The sequence below is a fragment of the Lutjanus erythropterus genome, chromosome 5 (genome assembly GCF_056507025.1).
Source record: "Lutjanus erythropterus isolate fLutEry1 chromosome 5, fLutEry1.hap2, whole genome shotgun sequence".
NCBI lineage: Eukaryota > Metazoa > Chordata > Actinopteri > Lutjaniformes > Lutjanidae > Lutjanus > Lutjanus erythropterus.
The window spans coordinates 32,686,452-32,700,264 of NC_139321.1; the positions used below are offsets into that span (position 1 = coordinate 32,686,452).

Genomic DNA, 13,813 nt, shown 5'->3' on the forward strand with positions numbered 1-13,813 from the left:
TATCCAAAGTAAAATAACCACACAATGCCTCCCAGCAAGATTTTCCTGTACTTTACTTTAAGATGATGTGGCCCCTGTTTAACCTCTTCAACTCAGCAGAGATGTCCACAATTCCAGCCAACATTACTCTCTTTCAGCTGTAGCAGGCTTTTAAAGCTAGAGTGAAGTTGCATCATGGGAAACTAGGAGACCTACAGAATCTATTGGCACCAATCATTTCACGACAGCACATTGGGAAGCTGTCTAATACCACTCTAAAGAAAAAGGCTAAATTTTGGTGAGTGAAAACCTGGAGTCTATTGACTTCTCATCTCACGAAATTTGAAAGAAAATGCATTCTTGGGGTACCCAAGGTTCCCCCTTTTTCAGACATGCCCACTTTGCACAAATCCAATGCAGTTTTGGGCATCAACAATGCAGTCTTTTTGTATGCAGCAAAAAATTTGTCATTTATGGCTATTCTATTTCAATATTTCTGCATAGTAGGGGCCCTAATGTCCCTAAAACCTGCAAATTTCCCCATTTGGGACTAGTAAAGGATTATCTTTTCTTTAACAGTATTGGAATTGCATAACTGGAAAGCTGAGACTCTTAGGAATTCAATGACCCCAACTGTATTTGTGTGATGATGTTAGTCTCCATAGTTTCCATTTTATAATAGTGAGACAAATTTTGGAAACTTGAAATCTCTTCAGCCTCATGAAACTTCACAAGCACAAACTAGAAACCTGGGGCACAGAGCACGTATGGCTTTCTGTGGTATACTGACAACAAGGGGGTTTCTGAGCAAACTCCAGAACAGAAGTACTCGCCACCCAATTGCCAAAACATTCACTTATTGCATAAATCTCCAACTGTCAGAAGTGTATGATACTGAATTAAAGCATGAAATTTTCTATGTTGTTCCTCTGGGCTTTGGTGTCTTAATGTGGTTTTCTGGAGTGATGTTCGACCATTTTTTTAATTAATACTTGAGTGGTCAAAAAAGTTCCAGTTCCAAATCTGTGAAATAAATGCTATCAACCCAAAAACTGCTGCAACAGCTTGACAAAATGGAGCATAGAAACGCCATCATTTACTTCAATCATAATGTTCTAAGCCCTTATACACTGTGAAAAGGCACCTAAAGAAAACAAAATGTTAATTACAGATTTATGACTAGAAAAGTTTGACACATACTATTGACCTGTTTTCTCCTTCGAAGAACTCCTCTCCCCCTGTGGGAATAGGGGGAGGGCAAGAGGTTAAACAAAACATACCAAGAAACATAAAGAAAAATGAATACACTTGCCAAACCCCAGTTTTGTGTAGTCTGTAAACACAATATTATTTACTTTTCATTCTTGGAAGCTTTTGCCTGATCTGAGCAGCAGTGGGAGCCTGGTACAATACACTGCTGTTCTTTTGTCTTTGAAGGATCTAAACTAATAAAGTAACATATACTGTGGGACATTGTGTGCCTGGAAGTGACTGATTTGTAAAATCCTCCAACAGTCACTGACTTCCTCAAAGAGACTCAACAACATTCCAGAAATTCCTCAAGGATATAAAGAGAGGAGAAATAAGAACAAATGTTATGCAGCTTTGGTCATGAATCATTAACTAGATTTGGCTAAAGTCTGTTGTTGATTTGTGCTTTCTGGCATTATTCTTCATTTTTACCAAACTCTTATCTCAAATTTTAACGTGATTGTCCGTGACTAACAGAAAGCAACTGCAGTGGCAACATGCTGACACAAAGAGGTTTCAGCAGCAGCAGGCGTGGTGACAATTAAAATAAACAGTTTTCCATGATGATTTACTATGAACGTGAGAGCTCCTTAGAAAGCCAGATAGGACAGCTGTACCAGAACTGTGGGTGAGAACTGATTGCACACGTGCTGAGTGCTGTTATCTAGGTCAGATAGTATATCACATTACACATTGTGCCCAGTGCTGGCACCCAGTCTGCGACATAATCGGGAAGTGAAGGGTGAGGAAAGCAGGGTAAGGAGGGAAAGAAGTGAGCAAACCGAAGGAAAGAAAGGAAGGACAACTTCTTCATTACTATACAATATTATATATACTATGTGCTATGAAGCAGACAGGGACTGTTTTCAAAACTCTTCCTGTAGGTGCATTCAGGGACGTTACAAAATGAGATTCTGCAGGCAGCTGCCAGAAAGACAATCAAATTTTAATACAAGAACCAACCGCAATCATTTTACCCTTTCAGTGTTCCCAGGATCAGAACCAAGCAAGGTGATGCAGCTTTTAGTTTGTCTGTTCCCCACCTGTAGAACGAGCTTCCTGAATATTTGAGGTCTGCTGACACGCTCTTTTAAAGTAGGGCTTAAAACATTATTGTGTACTGCAACTTTACAAGAAAGCCGATATATAACTTCTTGTTAAAGTAATCTGAGACTATTTATTTGCTTCCTTTTGCTTTTTGTTTTTATAGTCTCTTAAATGCAATTTCACTGTTTTCTTAATCATTTTGAATTGCGTTGCGTCTGAATGGTGCCATACAAATACATTTGCCCTGCCTAGCTTTTCTGCCACTGCTGCAGGCTTTTCACCAACTTTCTTGAGTTTCAAATAATGTCTCATATTTTTATCCTAAATTTTGATTTAACACTTCCTGTGTGCTTGGAATGGCCTAAACTATAGAACAGAATTTAAATGTTAAGTAAATGTAAATCGTATTTAGGTCAATTACTGTAAGCTAATAAATGATGTTTCACCATTTCACTTTCCTCTGGTGTCAACCATTGAGGAAAACATGGGTGTGATCAATGAACTAGGTCAACACACCAAAAGCACAGACCTGATATTCCTGTACTGACCCACATAATGTATTTACAGTATGTCTATGTATAGGTCATGCAGACATGTTTCCTTCAACATACTTTATATTTTGTCATGGACTTTTATTCACGTTGTTGGTTACTGGTGATATATATACACATCTATTCCATACCATGTTGTATGATCAGCAATATGAATTATATCTTTTCAGACAGCTGTCCTTTCATAGGTTGCTCACTGAGACGTCAGAACTGAGAGTGATTCAGAGTCCATTTTTTTTAAAATAAAGTTAAGGGAAAAAACTACAGCCAAAGCTTGGTTATTGTTTTGCTGCAAAACTTCAAACATGAGAGCAGCGCAGATGGATGAGCTGATACTTTTGTTCTCATATACGTTTTTCTATTTACATCGTAGCACTCAAGGCTCCAAATGAACTTTTCCTCAGTGTACCACAACCCCCCTGAATTCTACTTGGAACTGTCCCAGACTGAACAACTATTGTCCCTAATTGAAGTTCCTTTTTTCCCAGTCTACATAATAAATCAAGTTTAATAACTCTGTTTCAGTAACAGTGACTCACTCTGGTCCACCATGAAAGTCTGCTAGTTGTTTCCTGCACTTATATCTGAATAAAAGACTGAAATCACTTAAAGTGTTCGGCCACAAACAGTTTTCATTATTCTTTTGGTCACTGGTTGAGTTGCTGTTCTTGTTTAATTATTAACGGTTTGATCAATAAATGCATCATTGCAAACTGCAGTGCAAATGCACACCTGTTTCTGATTGGAAATTTACGCAGGCACACTTTGAACATGTCTCATAGTGCACATGTACTACACAATATATTTTAAGTGTTTATGTTGGTGCCACTTCACATTTTTCAAGTGTGAACACAAAACAACTAAAACAATATATATTCCTCATAAATATAACTTTTAAGTTTGTCAAATGTCCCAGAATTTCCCCGATACATCTATGCGTCCCAGGTACTATTTTTATTGTCCCAAGCAAATGTACTTGCCCTAGAAGAGAAGATTGTGCATATATTTGCATTTATATTTGCTCAGTGTGGTTGCAGACATGCACCTTGTAACAGAATCAAGCTCTTGCGTGGTGTAGCGTCACACTCGGACAGAAATAATTTCGACGGCCACATAAAAATAACAGTAAGACAGTCACATGACAGGGTTCACAGAGAGGACTTTAGGAAGTACAAGACATCATCAGGTCATCAGCAACATGAGATAGTGCATGTCAGCCATGTTTGAATGGCATCATGGCTGTAGTGGTGAGGAATGACTACCAGGGAGTGTGGCAGGTAGGCTCCAACTCAAGGACAAAATTGAAGACAAGTGGTTTATAATGTGTTTAAATGTTGTCTTCTGGGCTGACCTTTTCCCTTCTCAGGTCTGATATTGCGTTTGCACTCACCCTGAAAATCAATAAATCGTTCACAAGTAGGGACACTTTCCAATTCTCCCACCCTCTCCTTGCTCCCTCATGGCCTTCTCTGCCCTCTGATTCTCCATTCCCTGCATTAATCCTCCCCTCCCCTCCCCTCCCCTCCTGCTCTGCTCCTCCTCACCAGGGCCAGGAGTTCATCCCAAGAGCCCTCTTCCTCAGCCTGCCAGGATAATTCAGTGGCCTCATGAAAAATACTTTCCACAGAGAAAGAGGATATAAGCAGAGTAGAGAAGGAGGGAAGTAGTGATGGGGGAAGAAGAGAGATCAGAAGAGAAATACCAGGGATTATATATAGATTTGAAATGAGCAGAGGCTGTCGGCATGTAAGGTGTGTGTATGAGTGTGTATGTGTGTGTGCTGGCTGTCAGAGTCTATTAACGGTGCAGTGCAACAGCCACAGAGGACAGACCTGCCTGTCTGTCAAGAACTAGACAAACAACTCAGCTACAGTTAATGTTGAGTCACTAGACGAGAACTTTCTCTCCCTTTCAGAGCTGTCACACTGAGTTAAGTGTCAAACGATAACTGATGTACACATGGAGCAGTGAGATATTCTCAACACAATCAAGTCTTTGGAGTAGAAAACGCTTATGTACGGTGACTCATCAAAATTTTCATGATAGTACTTAAGGTTTTATTTACTTTACTGACAATGTAAGTGGGTAACACTTCATTCTAGAAGATAAGACAATATATTAGATACAACACACAAAAAGACACTGAAAACCAAAACAACACCCCTACAACTGTTTGTCCATGAAAAGTGCTTTGTATTTAAACTGACAATCACACATTCTTCAAATTCTTGAAAATGAGGGTTTGGAAAATGTTTTGTAAACTAAAGGGATGTGACATTTCTTCACACAAAGAGACAAAGTTATTTTCAACTAAAATCCTTAACATGACTAGAGCAGAAACAACTGGTTGAATACTCAATCGACAGATAATTAAGCAGCAGCAGTTCTCATAAATGGATTACTTGTTTAAGCATTTTTTTTTTATCTTAAAATATCTGATAGTTAGTTAATCATCATAGTAAACAAACTATCTGCTGTGTGTATTGGAGTGTTGTTTGAAGTGTCTGAATATTTAAACTTTGGCTTAAAGAAATTATGACGGGACTTTTTCACACTTTTCTGAAATTTTAGAGACCAAACAATGAATTGAGAAAATAATTGCCAGGTTAATCATTACTGAAAACAAACATCAGTTGAACTCATAATTGTTATTAAGGATGGCCTATGTCTTGGGACCAACAAGAAATCTGAGGCTGAAATACAACTCCTGCCTGAAAGGCAATGAAAAAGAAAAAACATTTTATTTACACGCACCATGCATTCACATTCAGCATGCAAACATTTTAACAGGCAAATATATATAAAAATAAGTAGCATTTAGTCCATTAGCTCAATGTTAACACATAAAGGGAATTCCCACTGACATGCTAAAGGATATTCACACTGTGGTCGTGGTAATATTATTTGAGCAAACTGATTCATTTTACTACACATGCTTAAAAGAAAACTTATGTGCTCATACTTCCAGGCATATATTTTCTTTGCTTTGTGGAAACAAACTAAAAGCTGCTGATTTCACATTGTTAACTCAATCTATTACTCTGGCTTCAGCACTCCACACTGACCAGCTACAGCAGGGCCAATCAGGGTCAAGACTTAAACTCAAAATTCACAGTTTCACAGGTCATTTTCAGATGTGAAGGATGTTGCGAGTGCTGCAGTCTTACGCTTGTGACATTATTTGGAGCCGAAGTCTGTGCAGTAGTGATCCAAGTTGGAGGCACTATCCCACCCCTACAGCTGGCCAACTTAATTCACAAGTAGGGCTCAGCAGGCAATCATGGCATGAAACCACCTTTTTATAGCATCAAATAGCTAATTAAAAAACATACTTTTCAGAAAAACACATTAACTTTCATCTGAGTAATATGAACTACCTACAATGACAATGATGCTTGAAAAAAAAAAAGAAATTGACAAAATTACTGTATTTAGTTAGGTCCACATCCTATCTATTATGATTGAGGAGGCAGGATTATTAACTTATACTGCAGCCAGCCACCAGGGAGTGATGGAGACGTTTTGGCTTCACATTTGAGGAGCTCTCATATTGTCTATTTCTACATATATATGCCAATATGCTGAAATGGTGTGGAAACTTGCAGAGGAAAAAAGCTACTATGCACACATTTTGTTTATTTATTACAAGTCACTGAACAATGATACAGTACATCACAGATTTTCCTCTTATCTGACATGCCTACTGAAATTACAGAGCTTCAGGGCCATGTCTGAGGTTTGTTATGTGTGGACTTGGAACCTAAATAAGCAGATTTCCATATAAAATATAAACAGCATGCACATTGTTTTATTTTAGGTCAAGTGAACGATGAGACTAAATGCTTGTTGGCTTCAAAAGAAGTCAGAGTGCTTGATATTTTTAGTGATTTAAACAGATGTATCCTCTAAAGCTCTGGGTCTACATTACTTGAATGGCTTTTTTAGTGCAGGCTGTCAAGTACAGGGTCTATTAATACAGCATTAATCCCCCAGACCAGACATTGAGGTTAGACCGTAATACTAACTAAAGCAATCACGAGACTGAAGAGATAAAAAACAGTCTGCCCAGCATTGTGCAATTTAAATAATTTCTTACGACTTCATATGAAGTGATTAAAGCTTTGAGTGCCGATGGACAACAGCTGTGACCTAAAGCCTTCCTCCAGTTAAACAAATACAAACACACACAGGGGAATCCTTTCGAGTTGCTCCATAAACAATGTATTAACTACTAAACCACTTAGATGCCAAAGATGCAGACACTTGTGCACAGATGACACATGCAACAACCTGGACTTTGCTGTTATCCACGACTTTATGTATTGTTGAACCCTGGCACAGTGGCATAGTAACAGAAATGAGACAACAGCAACCTGGCAACATGCTCAAAATGTCTAGATCCAGTAGATTCAAATACATGCCTCTGTCTCTGTGTTACAGCCAGCGACAGAGAGATAAACTGCATCTGCTATATGCTCGATGTGAGCATGAATGTGTGTACTGCAACAAACTATGAGTGTGTGTGTACATGGATTATGGATTACTGTCTGTAATCATCTTAAAGGCCAGTAGGACAAGGCTAGCAGCATGACCCTGACACACACAGCACACACACAGCACACACAGGAAGAGAACAGTGAGCGTGCAAAACATCACAGTGGACTGATTTATTGTCCCACTCTGCTTTACAACCTTGTCTTTATCTAACAGGTAGCAAGCTACCGAACAACTGGGACAATGCAGTGTACACAGAGCTGAACAAACTCCGCTTTTACAAGATCCCTGGTTTAAACGACCATGAATCAGGATCCAAGACATCAAGATGTTTATCAAATGTGTTTGTGGTTGACGAAACGACACTGGATAAAAAAGAAGGCAATGCAGCCTTGGCCACCTAGGTGACTAAATGCAGTTCAGCTTGCTTTGTGTTCTTGAAAGACAACTAACATTACAGAGTAATTGAAAAAAATTGGACGCATAAAGCTGCTTCTTTGAGCTATAAATGACAATTATCTCACCACAACTAAGTGCAGCAGCATGGCTGCAATACAGAGCATAAACCACCATTAAATCTATTCGGGCTAATTTAAAATTATAAAAATAATATTTTGCATAAAAGTTTGACAGTTAATGTGGTTTAAGAGTTGAGAATTTTTTAGTTTTATTTTACATAGAAACTAATTATAAATTTGAGTAAAAACAAGCCCATTTCTTAATTCACTCTGAACAACCCGAAAAACTTCGAGACTCACTTTTATTGATATTCCCATTCATTTTTTTGATTCATCTTTTCACTTTTGTTGAGGTTTGTTTTTGCTCTTTTGTTTGTTTCTGTTCTGCCTTCTGATATGCCATGTTAAATTTTTATCTCTGTAAATAAATTTACTCACTCACTTTCCTTTTTGTTCTGTTCTGAGTTTTTCTGCCAGTACAGCAGAGACTGAAAACTTAATCAGAAAACCGTGTTTCTCAGAAGTAATGATGTAGTAAAAAAAAACAAAAAACAAAAAACAAACAAAAAAAACATTAGCAGCATGACTAAAGCGATACCTTTCCCAGGTCTACTCTATATTACGAAAAATGTGAAAGACTCTTCACAACTTTACAATACAGTATTATCATCTCCTTTGTGCAAGACTAACCGATACACCCTCTCTGTCCACTTTAGATCTCTGCTTGTTGTGCTCAGTAATCAACTTAAAGGGGATCAGCAGATCAGAAGAACCTGAGAAGACCTTCATGTTCCTTCAGGGTGATTGAACTCTAGTCCTTCGGTCTGGAGGGAGACTCATTATCTGGTGTACGTGAGTGTCTGCATGTGTGCGTCAGACCTTTGTCTTCTGGCTGGTTAGCAGTTACAGAACATCAACAGGTCAGAACATGAGCTTTGCAGCTTTTAGTGCAAATGGAAACTGCTCTAATTGTGACCTTGAAAATTTTTGTTGGATTTTTCATGAATGATTGTATTGTCATTACTTCAAAAAATGTATAGTAGTCATACAATAGTCAGTGCACATCCAAATACCATTTGAGTCAGGTGTTGGTACCGCAGTAATGAAGCTCAAAACATCACTTGTGGTTGTACTAAAACTGCACTGAAGGGAGCCAAAGTGTGGCAGACCATTTTTGTCTTTATCCTCATCTTCAACACTGAAGACTGACAAGACTACTTTACAGTGAATTTTGAAAAGCAGTGCAAGAATTAATAGAAAGATGGCATTTGTTTTACCTTTACACAAATTCTTAATATATTTACATAACTAATAAAGGTCTGGACTATGGACATGTCAGATTTCCAAGTATCCAGAACATATAGAACAAACACTAATAAATAAATATAGAAGCTTAATATTTCATCGGTTGAGGTGTCCCTGGTGGACAAACCTATTTAGAGCTGCATAGATTTAAACCTTTCCAATGACACGAACAGTTCCAAGAAAACACTACTACCCTGATCTCTCCTGTGCCAAGAAACAACAACATCAGTCAGTTTTGTCTGTCTACCAATGACACTCAACTCGCAGTACTAAAAGCCAAATCCGGTCTGGCCAGGGGGCCCTCCAACCATTTTCAAATTCACAATGAAATAAATGCATTCACACTGTTTTTCCCAGGAAGAACGAACAGATATGCCAGTTTTGCATGATGGAATAAATTAGGCTGTTAGTGAGAGGGCTGATCATTGTGTGACAGCCTTTCAGGCTATGCACAGTGCAAAGTAACTAGCTATGTGGAAGAAGACAACTATTAGCTTAAGAGGAGCAGCAGTTACATGGAAATGAAGATAATTCTGATCCCATAAATGTGCATTTCATGCTCAAAGGTCTATAAATTCCAACATTTCAGTGATTGCATAATGGATGAGGTTCCTGCTATGTTTAATGTTGTATGAATGTTGAAGAAGGAAGGCATATGTTTTCACCCTGTTGTTGTTTTATACACACACAGGCCTGAAATAGACACATGCTCAAACAGGAACCTATCAAACAGGACATCTTCACAGAGAAGTGTCAGAAAAGGGCTGCCACTTACAGCGTTACTCTGAGCAGTTAGGGGTTCTGAGCCTTGCTCAGAGGTACCTCAGCAGTGCCAGGGATGTATACTGGCACATCTCTGTGCTAGCAGTCCACAATCCATATTGTGTCGTGTTGGACGTGAACCAGCCACCCTCTGGTTCCCAAACCAGGTAATTACGGACTGAGCTACTGCCCCACATAAGTCAGTCAGTTTTTAAAGGCAGTCCAGTCTGGGATCTTTCTCAATCCCATTATGGGATGGCATAAGAAAGGAAATGTCTTATATAATAATATAAGATCCAGTGGTTAAATCTCACCTGGCTGCAGGGCTGTCATCAGTGTGTTGTGGTGAGTCAGAGGAAGCAGGACCCTCCTCTCCGTCCTGAGGCAGCTCCTCACATTCTGCCTCACACCTCTCGTCATCCAGCAGCTCTGTAATCTGTAGACAGGCACAAAAGGTTAATATCTAAAAATGCTCCACTTACTGAGGTGAAAAAGTAAGTGAAGACATTATTAATTATAGGATTAAAGGTGCAGTTCCTACACATGGATTTCCCTCTAGTCTGAAAAAGTTATTTTTTGGGAGTTGATCTGAACGGTTTACTAAAGCGTAATATGAGTAGTGTTCATAGATTGCAATGAAAATCTGAGGTTGAGATAAAATGAAAAATGCCTTTTTAACCCTTCTATATCACATCGCCAGTCAAAAGCACCGTACATTGGCTTGTCATGCTAGATACTCTTGAAATGTAGTTTCATCTGGACTTTGAAGACCTAACCTGCAAAATGATCTGATTTTAAGTGAAGAAAAACAAAACAGATGAAAAAGGATATTCTATATTCTCTGCTGTTACCTGTATGCCAAATGTAATAATGTACTATGCTGGTATTATAGTGTTAGTATTTTTTTTTTTAATATTCAAGGTAAAACAAGCAGGAGTAGCTTATCCTGTTAGTCATACTGACATTCAACAGCCTCAGGAGAGAGATCAGTGTAAATTATAATTTTAGATTTACTTAACTAATTTGGTACAAAAGTTGTCTTATCCAGCAGATTTCTAAGATCTAATCTTTGAGTTAAAAAAAAAAGCAGAATAGCAATTCAATCCGACTCCCTGAATTTGTAGACATTACATGTAACTGTGAAGCAAGATGATGGTCTGTGCATGTGTATGTGTGCATGTGTGTGTATGACAAGAACGACATGTTACATTGTGTTCTGTAAGACCTCTAAATATAGATGAAGCTAATAAGTAAAACATTGACACCACAGATACAGGGGTGGTAAGCAGGGAGATAAAAACAGAATGAAAAAATAACATGAGAAGAGGGAAGGAGGGGATAAAGTAGGGCTAAGTGATATATCATTTTCATTTGACTTAGCAATGTACCCATGTCTGATAGTTGCATTTTTGGAGCTGGTGCCAGTGCCACAATTAGGGGGCAAAAAAATCTCAATTCTATATCAAACCATATTCTTTATCAACATAAATATAAAAAATCAAAAAATGACAGCAGGGGATCAAACTGTCACAGGTAAGTTTAATATTAATAAATAACTATAAATAAAAAAAACCCCACAAATTTGAGTTAAAAAAAAAAAGATCAAAAATACAGAAAAATATTACTAAAAACAAAAAATATCAGAAGGAAAAAAAAAAATCCGCATTATGTTCAATGAAAAAATCTCAAAACAAAACATGCCGATTATAATCACTAAGAGTGCAGAAAGACATCGAGGAAACAAGTGGTTTATATTGATTTTTGCATCAATACTAACATTAATTTTGTTGTGAGGATCAAAATCTGCCTATTGAACGCTTGGCCACCACAAGCCAGTTATCCCTGTGGTAACTTTTCTGACACCTCCTGCTTAAAACCCAAAAAGTCAGAAGGATCGTGAGATGTCTGGAAAATTGGCAAATTACCTGCCAAGTGACAGTAATGTAAGATCAAATATGAATTTTCTGTTTACAGTACATGTAACACATTACTAAATAAATACAAATGTGCTTTTTGTGTGTCTTTTTCTGTGTAATACAGAATTGTACAGTATTGACTTTTTACCCGCTGTTGAAATCTGAATCGAAGTAAAAAGGTTAGTGTGATCCACAATAGCATTCAGCTAAACAAAACTGACACTCTTGTATAGTACAGTGATCAGTCAACAAACAAAGTAGAACAAAACAGATTTGAGCAGTATGGCTCCCACAATGACAAAAAAACTTTTCAGTTTGGTGGCATTGGCCAAATTACTGACTTGGTTATGAAAAATGAATTAAATGTTTTGGATGAGTTACACCTTTTGCAGATATGTCACAGTTGTGAGGACAGTTGTGACAACTGCACTTACAATTTAGAGAATATATTACTGAAAATTGACATTACTATGTAATTAAGTGAGATTTAAATGTAAGAGACAGAGGGAGAAATAGAGGGAAGAGCGTAATGAATCTGACAGTAGAGGAGAAATGAGAGACGGAAAGGAGAAAGGGGGGGTAAATATGTAGACAGAAATAAGTCATCATAATACAGCTGACAGCATGTGAACAAGACACGGGAATGCTTGAGCAGTAGTTTATTAATGAGAGACAGCCCCTTTCTCCCCATGTCATTTATATATTTTACTGAACAAATGACATGTGTTTTGTAACATCCACGACTGATAGCATACCAGTGATTCAAGCTCTACGCATGGTCACAAAAGCTTTTTCATGTGCCGTTTTATCAGTCGAAACTTAAAAGACCTGGAAAAACCCGGGCAGGAACACGGGTGAAAAGGTCATGAACCACATTTGTCATTGTGAGGCTTTCTTTTTTCCTCTGTATCGCTCTGTTTTGTCCTCGTTTTTATTCTCTCTCCTCCTTCACTCCTCTCAACAGCAACCCCATCTGCTCCTGTCACTGTGTCGTTGCTACGGCAACACCTCTGTTCCAAGAGCTCTGATTGGTTGTCAGGGAATTCTTGCATCGTCACATGTGCAGATCAGGGAGGATGACTCACAACACTTCGCTCTGTGTGTGTGTGTGAATGTGATTAGATTAGGTAAAGAAATCCTTCAGTCTCATTTTGTCTCTTTTCCAAAACATTAAAAAGCCTCTCAAACTCATCTTAGCAACAAAAATGTTCATTGTGTTGTTGTGCAGCCAAGCACAGCCACATTGTGATGTGCATCTTCATGTGTAGGTGTGTGTAAAATGTTACAAAATGACTAAATGGTGTAAAAAACTGAGAAATAATGATTTATCACTTCAGTGTGCTGTGTATATATGATATGAACAAAAAGACAAACAAGTGTTCTCAAAAGCTGCCTTGTTTACTTGTGCAAATGACCATGTGTTTTGTGCCAATAAGTTTCAGTTTTATTGCTCCCCATATATAACTCCCCCTGTAATTTATTTGTCATGTGGCCTCTGAATAAGTCAATGAATGTCAGAGGTAAATTAGGCTATATGGCAAAGGAACACTGGCAGCAATAACTCAAATTCAAGGTATCTCCACTTACTATATTATTGCAGACACACAATTTAATAATAAATATCTTAGTTTGAGATATCCAAAAAGATTATCAAGATATCTTAACAGCATTATCTTAAAAATTAAAAATAAACCAAAAATCAGACTTGTATATAGATATAATGGCCGTCAATCATCACTTATGACCCACTAAAAGTGTGTGCCGGTGTCTGTATCTGCAGAGACCCTGCTGCCTGGATTACCTTACTTTGTCATTTTTAACTGTCCTTGGGATGCTTTACCATGCAAAAACTTACTTGACATCCTGGGACTTAAATTCAACAACTAACTCTCTCACTGGTGCATTTAGGAACAGCTCTGACAAATCCTGATTCTAACTTTAAATGTGCTGAATTAAAAATACTTTTAATTGAAATTATGACTAGACAGAACTATGGTGATATCTTGAACTTCAGCTTCGACTAGCCACACTTATAAATCGAGATGAGTCA

At 37.9% G+C, this 13,813-nt stretch overlaps 1 protein-coding gene across 1 annotated transcript in view; it reads right to left on the bottom strand.

Annotated features, from left to right (window-relative positions):
- The window catches only part of fam13b (family with sequence similarity 13 member B), a 99,334-nt gene that overhangs the window by 34,317 nt on the left and 51,204 nt on the right, over positions 1-13,813 (bottom strand). Inside the window, exon 7 of the mRNA XM_084719676.1 lies at positions 10,162-10,283. Coding sequence (XP_084575802.1) covers positions 10,162-10,283 — 122 coding nt within the window. The remainder of the gene's footprint in view (positions 1-10,161; positions 10,284-13,813) is intronic.